The following is a 16,107-nucleotide window of genomic DNA, read 5'->3' as shown; positions in this document are numbered from 1 at the left end:
TTCCACATATAACCTATCAAGATTCAAGCTCATTAAATATCAATGATAAATAAAAGATATTAATATTGATCAAAGTTTCAGATTAAAACACTAAATATTTATATCCAACCACCAACAAATCCACAAAAAAAGGTCTACTGCAGACTATTTGTCTATTGTGGTTAAGGTGCCATTTGTTTTTGTAAAGCAAAAATGCATGAAGTCTGCGGACCACCTCTTCAACTCTCTGTAGCAGAAGAGGGGGACCAAACAGCTGCAGCATGTAATAAAAAATCTGTTTGTTTTTTAATATCCGCATACTGTTGCAATAAGTTAAAGTAAGGTGTGAAGATGTTTGAAGCAGATGGTCAAATGTTGCGCCACGCAGCACACGCGCAACAGTTTTTAAGTCAGAAGTCTTCTAAAAAACAAACAAGTGTGAAGGGTCAAGTGATGCGTGTGTGCTGCGCGACGCATCAATAAGTGGTCAGAAGTGGTTTTTTAGAAGAAAAAAAAAACAAACAGAACCTAAGTCACTTTGGATTTATTAGTTTTCTAATGATATTAAAGCAACCTAAAATGATAGGTCCACGTACATACATACACAGCATATGAATTTTATAAATAGTAACATATTTCCAGACCACGTAACATATTTTCACACCATATAACATATTTTCATAGGTGTTTCTTTTTTACATATTTAGTCATTTCTTAAATTACTTGAGGATTAGGTCTTAGCCTTGTATAAATATTAATACTAACATAATAATTTGTTATTTAATTAATGAAATGACTAATATTAATTTATGTTGGTAATTTTAGTATTATCAGCATATTTTAGTTTAGTTATTATTGTTGTCGAGACAGTTTGAGTTCAGTTTACTATCCAAGACTGGAGGTGATGAGTGCACACTTGGAGTGTTAAATGTGAACTCAAGTATATGGGGGTCGGGGGGCAACCCCCCTGACGGGTTCTAGAGGCATCACCTTGAAACCTAAACGGATTTATATATAAGAAAAAAGTCCAACCATGCATTTTCCCGCCAAAACCTACTGATGACATCATGGTAATGTATTCCTCACTTGTGTCCAAAAACTATAGTATTTTGAAACTAAGTATCGGTTGAGTGAGTTTGAACACGTATATAACTGCTCCCAAACAAATGTATTTATTAATAGTATGTTTTGTGGATGTGGTTGGAGAAAGCGCTTCAAAACAAACGAACAAAACGGACAAGTGTTGTGGAATTTGAGTTTTGTGATTAATGACTGTAACAACCCCTAAAACATACTAAATTTTGTAATGAGCTTTTGATGTGTCATTTATAGGTAAAACATGATTATTTAAATTCGTTTTTCTTATCTAGTAGTTCATCTTTACATATTTTTATACGTACTAGTGTCTGTCAATTTGTACTTAGACAACCTAGTCACTGGTGGAATTAGATTTTTCTTTATAATGTTTATGCTGAGTTCTAGTTAATAATGTTAAAAAAAAAAAAAAAAAAAAAAAAAAAAAAAAAAAAAAACATGTGTCATGAGTGATAAAATGGAACCTACACAACGAGCATATATTTAGGTTGTATGTAGTGGCTTCGGCATTTGCTAGGTCACCTGGCAAACAGCTGTACACAAGCTCGGTATGCCGAATTCGGCGAGCTAACTCAGTGAGTTTGTGTAGAGGAAAGATTATATCCTCCTCCTTCTCTTCTTCTCCATCTTTTCTCTCTCACTCGGCAGCCAACCCATCTCTTCTTCCCAACTTGGCAAAACTCTCATCTTCCTTGCTAAAGCTGAGGTGGAGCTTAGTGAGTTGAACATCACTCTCCTCAGCCTTATGGACTATGGTTAACATGAATTGCATTATACTGTTAACCTAACAATAATTAGAATATAGGAAATTGGTTGAACAACTAGATGCAAATTTCGATTTATCATCCTATAGGGTTGAAATAAACCGAACGAACACAAATGGGGGTTTATTTGTGTTTGTTCGTATAAATTTAAAGGATAAACAAACAAACACGAACAATTAAACAAACAAAATTCTATGTTCGTGTTTGTTTGTTAAGAAATTTAGTTTGTTTGTGTTCATTTATATTCGTTCATTTAACTGTTAAATGAACACAAACACAAACGAACTTAAACGAACATAAGTTAACATTAAATAACATAAACAAATGAACTTAAATAAACATAAACAAACAAATAGATTTGAAATTAAACAAACAAATACATACAAATAAATAAATGTATGAACGTAAACGAACATAAACAAACGAATGTAAACAAACATTTACGAACATAAATGAATGTTCATTTGTTTAACTAAACGAACAAAATATCTTGTTCAGGTCGTTCGTTTATTAAATAAACGAATTTCTCGTGGAACGGTTCGGTTCGCTTACAGCCCTAATCTTATGGATATATGTTAATAGGAGTTATTTTCTATTTTTAATTGGGGGATCGAGTAAAACTATATAATTTAATTATTTAAATCTCTTTTTAAATTGGTTCATCATAAAAGTTAATTTATTATTATAATGATATGATATCTATTAACCAAATTGCTATAATAATGACATATTAATTCATTTAAAAATAACAAAGAAAAAGTATTTTGAGTGATTTAAGACGTTAGAAATTTTCATCCCCAATAAGATTCTTGCTAGAACCACGGATTCCAAGTATAAGGTTGTTAAATTTTGGTCCAAGCAAGCATTGTTCCAGATGAAGATGATCACATATTGCTTTGTGAGGAGATGCACATGACTTTTCGTGGCTGCGCGCAACGTTGTTCACGGCCCTCCAGATGCCACCGTGGCTATCAATTTATTCCAAACGCTTTTTTCCAAAATATCATGTCCGTACGGATGTTGATGTGCTTAGTCTTAAAAGGGAAATAACAAAAAAAAAAAGTCACCCTTAAGTTTGTGAAAAAATACCGGCTTTACCCCAACATAACATTTATGTGTAGATGTTTTGTATTGTATATTACTTAAATTTTGAATTATCTTTGGCATTTTGGATGTTCATGAACAATCATTAATGTTACTTAAATTTTGAATTATCTTTGGCATTTTGGATGTTTTGTATTGTAGGCCATGTATAATTAACATGTGGTTCATTTGCATATTCATGTTCATGTGTGTGTTTATGATCCTATACATTCATCGGCTTAGACTAACAACAAACAAACATATACAAAGTAATTTGTGAAGCTAATAAATATTAACAAAACATTCATTCGTTTGTATTGTAGGCCATGTATAATTAACATGTGGTTCATTTGCATATTCATGTTCATGTGTGTGTTTATGATCCTATACATTCATCCGCTTAAACTAACAACAAACAAACATATACAAGGTATTTTGTTAAGCTAATAAATATTAACAAGACATTCATTCGTTTGTGTGTTTATGTTTAAAAACTCAAATAAACACACACATGAACAACCCTAATTACCACCCTAATTTGTGTTTTGTTCAATTCATTTACAACCCTAATCACCAACAACACACAAAACTGCTTAAAAAAGACTGGCATATGCCTCACAAATAATAAGCATTAGTTTTCATCATAAGTCACCCAAACAAAAAGCAAACAATTTGCTTGCCTTTGGAAAACAAAAGCACAAATCAAATAGTGTAAAGACTTCATAACCAGGCCAAAAACCATCAAAATTGTATTCTGAAAATTGGTGTAAACCAAATCGAGTTGCACATTTAACTATCCTCATGCAAACCAAATAGTAATATGATAGAATAACAAGATAATTATGATAAAAATATCAAATCGGAGCTTCATTTCCTACCACCAACCTTGTAAGCTTGCCTGTTCTTCTTCTTCACACCAGATTTTGAGACCTTAAGACTCCTGCTAACAGCACTCAACCTAGCAAGTGCAGCCTTCTTCAAATCTGGCCTGTAATAGTTATCTCCCACCTATTCAAAATAAACCAGCATCATACAGATCTCAGATCATATAAACTGCAGAATCAGTTAATAGCTAAATACAGACTGTTTTTTTTTCCAAAATGGGGTTTACCTGGTTTGAAACTGCCTTTGCCATGCGGTAGAACTCCTTTTTCATAATGGATTTGTTAAGCAAACTTGCAGGTTTTCCCTGTTTCTTGGTTTTAGTCGTTGCAAGCAACACAGATTGATCTTTACCAGCTGGCTGAATAGTGACTGTCTTCTTGTTGGCTAGTCCTACAAGTATATTAGAAACAAACATACTGCAAAAATCTATCATTCAAATCAATAACCCCAAATTGTTGCGACAAAAAGCAACTCAATTTTGATTCATGGTGAGTGGTAGAGAATAACAAATTCTAGAAGAAAACTGTGTACAAAAATCATGGAGAGCAAACCCTGGCGCGAAAATCGCAAACGAAAAATAAAGTATTGATTGATGAAATGATTACCAGAGTGTTTGTATGAGTTGAGATTGTAGAGATTGTTAGGCTCTTTGCTAAACTGAACGCTTTGATTTCCATTGCCGAACTCCTTAACGAGAAAAGAGTTGTTCTTCTTTAAGATCTCCCATATCAGCTGCCCTGGTACTGTCGCCATTGCTCCTACTTCACTGAAAATCAGAGTCGATAACATTCAACATACAAACGACCTAACAAACTAAAATGTACGAACATAATTCGCCGTAGCTAAAGCTGAGATTACATACCGTTAGGGTTTTGATAAGGCGGCGATTTCCCTTGTGAGAGTTCTTGAAGACGGATCATAGAGACGTAATTCTTCTATATATGCCTCCATCAAAACCCTAGCTTGGTTTTAGTTTAGATCCTCATACTTTGATTATTTACACTTAAACCCCTCTGCAATTTTAAACTCAGACGACCAATTTTGGACTGGGCTAACTTTTGGACTTGAGAATGAGGCCCAAATTCTTGTTACATGTATAATAAAATACTCCTTTTTGAATTTTTGGCATTCCATGTTCAAAGTTCAAACCGTTGATATAAAGATGACTAAATTATAAAGAATGTAGCCTCTTTCAACTCTATTTGTAATTTATTCTATAAAAATGGTAAATTATATCATCTCTGAGTAGCTTATGTGGGAGGTCAATTGTTGAATGTGGCCTCTTTCAACTCTATTTGTAATTTAGTCTATAAAAATGGTAAATCATATTATCTGTGAGTAGTTTATGTGGAATGTTAATTGCAGAATATTAGCAATATTTTGAGTGTGTCATAGTTTGAATCAGGGACCTTGTGTGAAATTTCACTCCTCAACCACTAGGCTCTCATCATGGCGCTTGTAATTTAGTCTATAAAATTCGTAACTAGGGTGCAATCCATGACACGACACGACAAAAATAAATGACATAAAAAGAAAAATGGGACGAAATTGAAATTTGAATTTGTGTTCGTGTTCATGTTCATGTTCGTCTCAAGTGTACAAACACGACATCATATCGTGGCGTGTTCGTGTTCAAGATTCGACCCGATATTAACATATGCTTGTCGTGTTTTGTAAGATTAATTTTGAATTAAATAAAATAAAGGTTTGTTTGATCTTTTTCGTGTTTGTTGTGTTGGTCACTTTGTTTTTAATTGGTTTGTTTCCGTGTTAGTAAAACAAAACACAACATCGTTTCATGTCATGTTTGTGTTATATAAAAGTTGTTGTATCATATCATGTCAGCTAAAGACACAAAACAACTATCTGATTTGTCACTCTTAATCGTAACCTCTTGATAATGCACTATCATCGGTTCTCCATATATACCATATATATTTATCTTTTTGACTTTTCCTCATTTTTATACTAATTTTTTTGTAAAATCTATCTCGCCCTAAGACTTTGTTTGCGCAATATAATTTTTGATACAAAAATAGTCTTTCAATATTAGACCGGAGGGTGTGGGGGGAAGCTTCCCTCACTTTTTGTGGGCCATACCCTCATTTCCCCAACTTTCCTTTCCCTCACCTAAAAGCCAATGAATGGGTGGGAAGCCATTCCCTCACTTTTTTTTTTATTAAATAAAATTAATTTTTTTTATGATTTATAATTTTTAAATTAATATCAAACATAAAATTTAATTAAAAATAAAAAGCATTTCATTAATTAAAATAAAAATTACATTAAACCTAACATTTAAATAAGTAGAAAAATAAAAAAAAAATAAAAATAAAATAAAAATAAAAAATAAAAAATCAAACAACCCACAACATAGAAAACATAATTAATATCCTAATTTTATTTAAACTAAAATACGTCACTCGGAATCATCGTCTTCGTCATCGCCCTCATCGTCTTCGTCATCGCCTTGATCGTCTGCATCATTCTCCCCAGCGTCACTCTCGTCGTCGGAATCTTCACTCTCGACGAACATATCAGAATCCTCGTCTGATTCGTCAAACAAATCATTGTGACAAAACTCTACCGGGGGCTGAATATGAGCCCTATAAATGTGCTCCACCAAATCAGCACGAAGGGCGTGATGAATGTCGCGATTGTGTATTTCTCTTCTATTCACCCTATACTCTTGTGTACCAACGGCTACTCCTTCGACATTTGGCAAAACTTCATTTTCGTTGTATCGGCATATCGCTCTTCCTTCGTCTTCAAGAATCATATTATGCAATATGATACATGCATACATTACGTGTTGTAACCTTTTCACCTCATATGACCTTGCCATGACCGTTAGTACTTGCCAACATCTCTTAAGTACACCAAATGTTCGCTCCACATCCTTCCTAGCTGACTTTTGCGCCTCTTTAAACTTTTTCCTTTTCGGGTCGTTAGGACATGTAAACGATTTCACAAAAACAGATAAGGGAGGATATATACCGTCAGTAAGATAGTATCCACGCTTATATGCTACCCCATTTGCTTCAAAAAGGTATATCGTGCGACTTTCCAAGGTAGATATCGTTGAATACCGGCAACTGGTCTAGCACATTGATGTCATTGTTTGCACCAGCTGGACCAAAGAATGCATGTCATATCTAAAGATCATGTGATGCGATAGCCTCTAGAATGATTGTCGGCTCTTTGTGGTCGCCTCGCATGTACTGACCACGCCATGCATTGGGGCATAATGACCAACTCCAATGCATGCAATCGATACTACCTAGCATTCTAGGGAATCCATGCTTGCCTTCATGCACCGTGTACAATTGGTGGATATCGTTGATAGTTGGTTTGCGCAAATATCGTTGCCTATAAACCAAACAGATCGCTTTGCAGAACTTGTACACACACTCCCGCACGGTACGCTCTGACATCCTAAAATACTCGTCCCATTTGTCTGCGCTCATGCCGTATGCTAGCTGACGAATTGAAGCTGTGCATTGTTTAATGGGAGAGAAACCTTTTTTCCGCTTTGCATCCATTTTCCATTGGAAATATGGAAAGCGGCCTTCCAAATCGCCAACAATACGTAAGAATAGTTCTTTCCTCATCCGGAACCGACGTTGAAACTTTACAGTGTAGATGGCGTCATCTGCAAAATAATCTTCTATAAGGCGATCGTGTCCGGCTTTGTAATTTCTACGCAACGGCGGCTTTCTTAGGTTAGATCGTGCACGTGATGTTTCGCATAATCGGTTTTGATAGTATGCAACCGTTTTCGCCATGACGGAACCGATAAACTTAGCCTCCTCTACAGCCGTCGAATCGGATGATGAAGATAATAACATTTTGAATAATATTTTTTGGAGAGAAATATAGGTTATGGGTTAAAAAAAAATGGTAGAATGTTTGAGTATTTATAGGTTAAGAAAAGGGAAAGAAAATATATATATATATATATATATATATATATATATATATATATATATATATATATAGCCGTTTGAAATAAAAAAAGAAAAAAAAAGCAACAGCCAATCATGTGAAGAGAGAGAGTGGGACTCTCTCCCCCCCCCCCCCCACCTTCTTCCCGCGTTCCCTTTCCCGCACCCCCGGTGCGGTGTTTCTTCGTGCGGGATCGTTTCCCGTGGTTTCCCCGCTCTCCACTCCGTCCGGCCTTAGTAACACAAAAAAAAAAACTTAAAAAAATGATATCTTCTTGATTAAAAAAAAAATCATGAATTTGGTAAATTAAAATGAACAATTTCATAGTATACACAATGCAAATCTAGCAATGCTAAAAAAACAGTATTTTTTTTTTCATTTCACAGTTAATAGTGAGACTGCACAGTGACCCATTTTACAAGTTTTTTGGTGCTAAATGCCGTCGTTTATAGAATTTCACAATGCCCATTGCCCACTACAAATCGCAATGGATCCCCTGCCAAATATGCGGTTATATTTAAGATTATGTTAATTTTTTTTTGCTATTATTTGATTAATAATTAAATTACGACTATTTTTTGTCATTTTCTCAAAAATAAAATTATCCTCTTTGTATTTGCAATAAGTTTTGAGACTATTAAGCAATAATATTGTTTCCACCTAATGCCTTCTTGGATGCCACAGAATCATTAGTCCTAGAAGGCTAATAAGAGAAGTGACAAATCAAAATAATAGGAATAGGAATAAGCTTAATGTCTAAATGAATGCTCAACTTAAATGTACCCTAAACGGGAGCTTATAAAACACATGATAATTTATTAGTTATCTTATATTAGTTACAACTATGCCCACCATTTTCACCCAATACTAAATTTAATTTAAACACACAATATGTCATCTACAAACAACAAACCTCACCTTCATCTTCACCTACAACTTTCTTTATGTACACATCAATAATTCAATATCTGTTTTGTTGGGTCACCGGTCCCACCTACACACATCCTTGCTCTGACATCCCACTCGCAATCGTCAAAAATGCAGATATCACTGCACCATGTATCAATGCCCTAACACACACACACACATAAATTAGGGGTTGTTTGATAGTTGTTGACTGAGTCAGAACTGACTGATAAAATATCTTACTCGGGACTTTCTTTCTGATAACCAAATTCAGCTGCTGTTTTTAGAGCTCGTTGGTACGTCTGTTTAATTGCTTCCTGCCATTTTTGTTTTCAACAACATTTTAAATAAAAAATAAAAATAAAAAAAACTTAAAACTTCATACATCTCATAATAAATCCAACAATTTTCATTTCGAGTTTTCTCATTGGGAAAAGAATGGTTGTTTGTCATTTCGCATATTAAAAGGTTGACCTATACTTTCACATAAGTTGGACGAAATTGCCCCTATAAAGAAAAAAAATTAGAGTGAGAAATTGTTTCTTGCCTGTAGTTTAGACTCAAAGTCCTCGGGTGCCCAGTTCAAATTATATTCTTTTAGCTCAAGCTCACCAGCAACAACCTGAACAATTTTTATACAAAAAGATTAAAAAATTCAATTCAAAGAAAGTAGAATACCATTTTAGATAAGATCATAACACGTAAAATTACAGGCATACCCCTCCTGTCCCAGCAGCTATGGAAGGAGCAATCAAAACATTGGCCCCTTTCAACACATCCATGGCTTCAGGTGTACATGGCATGTTGGAACCTAAAAAACACATATCAATCATGATGACATGTCATGTGTAACAGATGTGGGGCCCAAAAGAATTAGAAAAAAAAATGATTACCTTCAATAAGTATACGACAACCAGAGTTGACCAAAGTAATGGCATCATTATGGTCAATCTCATTTTGTGAAGCACATGGAAAAGCAACATCACATCTTTCATTCCAAGGTTTTGCTTCATCATAGTACTTAGCACGTGCATAAGTTTTTGAATAATCTCTGAATATAACAAATAAAAAGTTAATAAAGAAATATGAAAAAATCATAAATCATAAATGAAGTTGTTTTTGTAAAGGAATACGATTATAAGAACCTTAAAGTTCTATGTTGTGCTTTGATGTCTCTAAGGAAAGATAGTTTCATGAAATCGAATCCATCTTCATCCACTAAATAACCTTTGGAATCTGTAGAAAATTCTTGACTTGTTAACTGTTATCTAACTGCCCAAAGTTCCATTTTGAGTTGTTATCTACCTGCCCAACCTGCCCGATTTTTTTTTCATCTTTAGAAATCAAGAACTTGAAGCTTAATTACCTGACACAGTGATGGGAAGAGCACCATATGCAATGAGCTTCTCCAATACATGCATTGCTATCTTTCCAGACCCACTAACCACACATCTTGAAACACAAAATTAAAAAGATTTTAATGCAAGAAATAGCAATGTAATTTCATGTATTTATTATAATATTATAATTTATAGCATCATGGTATAGTTAGGTGTCAAACCTTAGTCCTTTGAGTTCTTTATTCATGTCTGCTAGTATAAGTTGTGCAAAAAAAACCTGTAAAAAAAAAACATAAGTTGACTAGTCAAACTCAAACCATTTTCTTCATAAATGCAACAAATTGCATAATCTCATAATTAGAGAGAGAGAGAGAGAGAAAGAAGGATTACTAGTCCATAACCCATAGCTTCAGTACGCAAGCTAGAACCAGACCAATTAAGACGTGGGCCCGTGAAACTTCCCTGTGTAATCATATAAAAAAAAGATTACATTTTTTTATTAAGACATAAGTTTAACCAATTATATAGCTATAATAAACAAAACAATAAAATAAAAATAACAAATCATCACCTGAGAATGTCCAGCTAGGCGTCTATACTGACCATAAAGAAACCCCATTTCACGGGTACCAACACCCATCTCCTCTGAAGGAAGATCCTGATATTTCAACAAAAAAAGATTACATTTTTTAGAATAAATGAAAATTAGAAAACATAATTGATTTATTAATAAAAAAAAGAACCTTATCGGGACCCATGTAGCGATAGAGCTCATCCATATAGCTCTGGCAGAAATGCATAATCTTACATACATAAATTACAAAAAAAGTTAATAAAATTATTAATAACAATTATAGTTTTGTATAAAGATTAAAGACACTAGTTATATAAGTATAACCTACCTCATTGTCACTTTTCCCTTTTGGATCAAAATCACTTCCCCCTGATGCTCCTCCAAGTCGATAAGGAGATAATGCAGTTCTTAATGTCTTTTCAATGAAACATAAAAGAAAGAAAATGTCAAATCATCGGATGCCTGGTTTAGGGTTTAGGGTTTAGGGTTTAGTACCTGTTGGAAACCGAGAAACTTGGCAATACTTAAGTTCATAGAAGGGTGGAAACGAAGGCCTCCCCTACATGGACCCAATGTCTGATTAAATTGAACCCTAAAACCTCGATTAACATGCATTTCACCTCTATCATCAACCCATGGAACTCGGAAGATAATCGTGCGTTCAGGCTCTAACAATCGCTCCATTGTGTTCACATAACTGTTGTAATCGGTCAAGGTCAAAATGGGTAATTCACCTTTTTCAATTTTGTACACAATTTACGAGCGTGTAAGCATTTGAATACACTATGGGCGTTTTGTTTGTTTCCCTTTTAAAGTTTTTTTTTTTTTTGTAATTGTACGCATGTGTCCTCTTAGGGATTGGATTTTAAACCCAAATCGACCCGTTTTAGTTACATGGGTCAAAATTGGTACCTCTAATACTCTAAATATCAAATGAGAAAACTCAAACTCAAACTCACCCGGAGTTTTTTGAAATAACTCTTTCAAGAGCATGAATAACTTCTTGCACAGACTGTATGAACTCAAGCTCATTTGGATCTCTTTTTAGTGCAGCTTCAACAATCGATCCAGCTGATTTTGACATGAGAGCTGTCATAGAAGTTAAACCATCAAGAAATAGCAATCTACTTTCGATTTTGCTCTTATTAAGGTACAAATTTTAACCAATTGTAGCATTGTACTTTCAAATTGTCCTCATTACAACATATACTTTGATAAATTAATATTTTTTTTCATTTAAGAGACAAAATCAGCACCAACCTTTTACATATATGGGCTTATCAGCAATGATCTTATCTTTAGAAGCCATTTGGAGACGAAGAGCCTCTTTATGAAGCAAACTGTTGTTATGTTCTTCTAAAGCACTCATTTGCATATTTCTACTCCCTTCATTTCCATAAGGATTTCTTCTATGTTTCCTACCATACTCCCTACAAATCGAGCAAAATATCCTTGTTGTCCCTTCTTTCACATCAACATAAGCCCATTTATACGTATCAGCCCATTCCTCTCTCCATCTTTTCACCACTTTCTTCTTTCTTTTAGCTGGAAGTGATTTCAATAGTTCTTGATCTTCACTTTGAAGGTGGGACACAATTGCCATGTTCTTGTTTTCTTCATGATCATCAGCTGAAGATTCTTGTGGTGGAACTGTAATTAAAGGGGTGTGGGAAAATGAAGGGTCATCATCACCAGGCCCAATTTCTAAATCAATTTCTCCACCGAGTTCACGAACCACAAGATGATGGCGTTGTTGAATCATGCTGATGTCATCCATTGCAGAATTCATCTCTAACCCAACAACTGGAAGCAACATTCAGCATCACAATTGTGATCCACACTCGGTTTTCTTACCTCTGGATAAGTGAAAAGATACAATCTTTTTAGCTAAATGAAGATCTGGAAACATTTTATATGCATATGGAATTAATCATAGAGAAAATTATCATAATCAAGCTACATGAACATTGAAAAGAGTACAAAAGTAGACCCTTTTTACTAAACTGAATGGATGTATAATGTATTCACTGGTTGTAAGCTATGAATGTGTTTTGAAAGTGATTATTTGATATCCCCTATTTCTATGTTATCCACCTTTTCAATTAGAAAAATCGGGTGCCAAAGCTAATCCATTGAACCTATCATTTGTATCAATTAAGGTATTAGTTTTTAGTGTTTGGTAACCTACTTCTGCCTATGATAATCTAATTATTTAGGAGTCAAGTAATCAATTTGATACTAGCTGCAGCAAAACAGATCATCACACAGTAGAGTAATATACCTTATATATCTTTAATTTATCTATTACTTCCTTAAATGATCAGATTTTCCAAACACTCATCATTATCAAAAGTGACTATCACATCTTCAAACCACTAAACCACATCCAAACGCTGCCTCATGCTGCACTCTTTATTATAACTGATTATTCAATATTATCCAAAAACCAAGCAAAACAAGCTCAAACTAACTTTGATTATAGAATAAAAATCTGAACTTTTCATTTATCTAACCATATCCTATGGTTTTACATTAATTGGCAACACATATCATTGATCCATCTTATAATTGATCCCCATTCTTCTAACTTTTCTCAATCATATTTCAAAATCGAAACATCCAGAGACAATTTCAGTCCATTTAAACTCTCACATAGAAAATATTATGAATCAAAACAAACAATTGCATAAACCCTAATCATATCTTCAGGTACAATTTCAATATCCACCCAGTTCAGGATTCATACCCAATCGATTCTCACTTCCTTCCAATTAACAACTAGTATCGCAAACAAATTAACTTATACGAATAAACCGAATTTGGGGACTTACCGTACTATGGTTTGACTTCATGAGTGATGTATGTGTACCTAATGAAAAGGGTGAACTGCGTATTTAGGACCTTGATCATACATTTTCTTCGGCTTCGATCATAAGAAATTGAGAGGTATAAGCATGTGTACGAACTAAAAGATACATGAACCCTAGATAATGTATGAAAATTGAAAAGAAAGATGGTAACTTCTTGTTGTGTAATGATCTATTGGGTTAGGGAAGAAAGTAGAAAGTGGGGTTATACAAGGAAACAGAGCTGAAAATAGAAGGACGAAGTAGAAGAAAGAATATGGAAGTAGTAAAAAGAAGTAGAAAGAAATGGGGATATATGTGAAAACTGAAGATGAATGGTTTACTTTCATCAAAAACACATGATATTCAGTTCAGTTGCCCTAAAAACTTATTACAAAGTCAAATGTCAATTGGGGATTTACAGAATTTTAAAGGAGGATATTTAATTTTTCTTTTAAATAATATTTACAAAATCTAAAACAAAATTTGCATTCAGATAAATGAGGTGTATAAGTAAGACAAGGAATAACTATGTAAATTTTAGGCCCAGGTAAGAAATTGGAGAATATCTTGGATTTTCTCATTAAGTCATGTCTTTTTGCCAAGTTAGAAAAACATATAAAATTAGATAATTTATCGAATCAAATTATTTGTTATTTTTCTTATGGTGGTTAACTGTTTATCATGTTAAAATAATAAAATTACATGAAAACATTCACATATTAATAATTAAAATATATTTTTATTTGCCTTCTATAAAAGAATACAATCTATATTGATACAGACATCTTTATTCAAACGATTTTTATTCATACATTTTTATAAGTCCACGAATGGAGAAAGCATGAAACATAACATATTGAGATAAAACCAATTTGGTTGCATTTTTACTTAACAAAAACTATTAATATTGACAATTATTAGCGTTTTTTATATAAAAATTATCGATCTCATTATTATAATAAAAATACAACTCAAATAACTATATGGCAGCTATGAATATCTCATATATATTGTAGATGCATATGTATATTGTTTATGTAGTGTAATGCAATTATTGGTATTATTTTTATTATTATAATGAAAAACTTTTTGTTATTCACTTAATACAAATAATTGATGTTACTTTTGTATTTTAACTTTTGTGGAATAAATATTCTTCTACTTATAATTTAATTTAATAGTATATACCACACTACCAATGGGTTAGAGGGTGGTGGGGGATTACAATGGACTTTATGACTAGTTTACGATTCTACACACATAATCAACAATAGATTGATAATGTCATTTCAAAACTTCCATATCACACAAAGTAGTCATCATAATAGCAACCACTGTAACTTTTTTTGTGCTCAATAAATGCAATGAATCCACCCACTCAAAAATGGCCGAGATCGAATCCCAATAAGGAAACCCGAAATCTACCTACCGAGTAATAGCAGTCCACTTGTGAGTTGTGACTTCACACTTGACAAACAAATGCAATAAATATTCCACATGCTCATAACATAAGAGATATAAGACCGAAGCCACATCAATTGTTGTATCAACCAAGTTTTGTTATGTAGGAAGCGAGTTCACCAAAACCCTCCAAACTATAATGTTTATTTTTTGCTACATGAAACAATTCCACCTTGTTTCACCATTAGTAGATTCTAATAAACTTTCTTGTATCTTTAACCATGAAATCAGTTGACCTGTCTAAACCCCAACCCATCTATCCTCCAACCTAATCTCGACAAAGTCGTAAATGAGCTCCAACAAGCCATGTAGTTGTATGTTCTTAATACCACCGTGAACACTACGCCTCCATCTACAATTCCACAAGTTATTATCCTTTCCACCTCTAATCAAACACTCCTTATTAGTATCTAATGCTAAAGTTCTATGAAATTGATTTTTTAAAGTGATATCTCCAACCCACAGATCGATCCAAAATTTTGTTTTATCACTGATACCCAGTTTTCTTAGGGTAAACAATAAATTAGCAATGGACTTTATGACTAGTTACGATTCTAATTAGCAAATCACACACACATAATCAATAATATATTGATAATGTCATTTCAAAACTTCCATATCACACAAAGTAGTCATCATAATAGCAACCACTGTAACTTTTTTTGTGCTCAATAAATGCAACGAATCCACCCACTCAAAAATGGCCGAGATCGAATCCCAATAAGGTAACCCGAAATCTACCTACCGAGTAATAGCAGTCCACGTGTGAGTTGCGACTTCACACTTGACAAACAAATGCAATATTTTCCACATGCTCAGAACATACGAGATATAAGACCGAAGCCACATCAACTGTTTTATCAACCAAGTTTTGTTATGTAGGAAGCCAGTTCACCAAAACCCTCCAAACTATAATGTTTATTTTTTGCTACATGAAACAATTCCACCTTGTTTCACCATTAGTAGATTCTAATAAACTTTCTAGTATCTTTAACCATGAAATCAGATGACATGTCTAAACCCCAACCCATCTATCATCCACCCTAATCTCGAAAAAGCCGTAAATGAGCTCCAACAAGCCATGTAGTTGTATGTTCTCAATACCACCGTGAACACTACGCCTCCATCTACAACTCCACAAGTTATTATCCTTTCTACTTCTAATCAAACACTCCTTATTAGTCTTTAATGCTAAAGTTCTATGAAATCGATTTTTTAAAGTGATA

At 33.6% G+C, this 16,107-nt stretch overlaps 3 protein-coding genes across 4 annotated transcripts; all 3 read right to left on the bottom strand.

The window, feature by feature from the left end:
• Nucleotides 1-3,644: 3,644 nt before the first annotated feature.
• Nucleotides 3,645-4,782, bottom strand: LOC145108007 (large ribosomal subunit protein eL28y-like). The gene is made up of 4 exons (XM_079044986.1): nt 4,669-4,782; nt 4,412-4,572; nt 4,033-4,196; nt 3,645-3,929 (listed from the first exon to the last, which is right to left on the bottom strand). Exons 2-4 carry the CDS (start codon nt 4,557-4,559, stop codon nt 3,789-3,791), a joined length of 453 nt encoding a protein of 150 aa, XP_078901112.1. The 5' UTR covers nt 4,560-4,572; nt 4,669-4,782; the 3' UTR covers nt 3,645-3,788.
• A 2,179-nt stretch (nt 4,783-6,961) lies between these two features.
• Nucleotides 6,962-7,654, bottom strand: LOC145105612 (uncharacterized). The gene has a single exon (XM_079042705.1). The coding sequence runs from the start codon at nt 7,652-7,654 to the stop codon at nt 6,962-6,964; it is 693 nt and encodes a 230-aa protein (XP_078898831.1).
• An 893-nt stretch (nt 7,655-8,547) lies between these two features.
• Nucleotides 8,548-13,750, bottom strand: LOC145108006 (Amino acid dehydrogenase family protein). Of its 2 annotated transcripts, none has more exons than XM_079044985.1 (16): nt 13,403-13,750; nt 11,832-12,470; nt 11,531-11,660; nt 11,067-11,268; nt 10,900-10,986; nt 10,741-10,800; nt 10,569-10,655; nt 10,388-10,459; nt 10,219-10,274; nt 10,024-10,109; nt 9,803-9,893; nt 9,551-9,708; nt 9,377-9,468; nt 9,205-9,279; nt 8,901-8,974; nt 8,548-8,821 (listed from the first exon to the last, which is right to left on the bottom strand). In XM_079044985.1, exons 2-16 carry the CDS (start codon nt 12,385-12,387, stop codon nt 8,746-8,748), a joined length of 1,902 nt encoding a protein of 633 aa, XP_078901111.1. In that variant the 5' UTR covers nt 12,388-12,470; nt 13,403-13,750; the 3' UTR covers nt 8,548-8,745. The 2 variants fall into 2 exon arrangements, with proteins under 2 accessions (XP_078901111.1, XP_078901110.1); XM_079044984.1 differs by having other exon boundaries at nt 11,832-12,427; nt 13,403-13,749.
• Nucleotides 13,751-16,107: the final 2,357 nt, after the last annotated feature.

Source organism: Lactuca virosa, chromosome 4 (assembly GCF_052849685.1).
Source record: "Lactuca virosa cultivar CGN04683 chromosome 4, Lactuca_virosa_CGN04683_v6, whole genome shotgun sequence".
Lineage (NCBI taxonomy): Eukaryota > Viridiplantae > Streptophyta > Magnoliopsida > Asterales > Asteraceae > Lactuca > Lactuca virosa.
The sequence above is the reverse complement of the archived record's forward strand: the minus strand, read 5'-3'. Positions and strand labels throughout refer to the sequence as shown.

What these genes read in the sequence shown, in the direction of transcription:
- LOC145108006 (XM_079044985.1), bottom strand. Translation starts at nt 12,387, where the DNA reads ATGTTGCTTCCAGTTGTTGGGTTAGAGATGAATTCTGCAATGGATGAC. An exon ending in TAAGCCCATATATGTAAAAG is followed by an intron (nt 11,661 to 11,831) that starts GTTGGTGCTGAT and finishes CTTCTATGACAG; the next exon opens with CTCTCATGTCAAAATCAGCT. An exon ending in GCTACATGGGTCCCGATAAG is followed by an intron (nt 10,656 to 10,740) that starts GTTCTTTTTTTT and finishes TTGAAATATCAG; the next exon opens with GATCTTCCTTCAGAGGAGAT.
- LOC145108007 (XM_079044986.1), bottom strand. Translation starts at nt 4,559, where the DNA reads ATGGCGACAGTACCAGGGCAGCTGATATGGGAGATCTTAAAGAAGAAC. An exon ending in CAACTCATACAAACACTCTG is followed by an intron (nt 4,197 to 4,411) that starts GTAATCATTTCA and finishes ATATACTTGTAG; the next exon opens with GACTAGCCAACAAGAAGACA. An exon ending in CAAAGGCAGTTTCAAACCAG is followed by an intron (nt 3,930 to 4,032) that starts GTAAACCCCATT and finishes TATTTTGAATAG; the next exon opens with GTGGGAGATAACTATTACAG.
- LOC145105612 (XM_079042705.1), bottom strand. Translation starts at nt 7,654, where the DNA reads ATGTTATTATCTTCATCATCCGATTCGACGGCTGTAGAGGAGGCTAAG.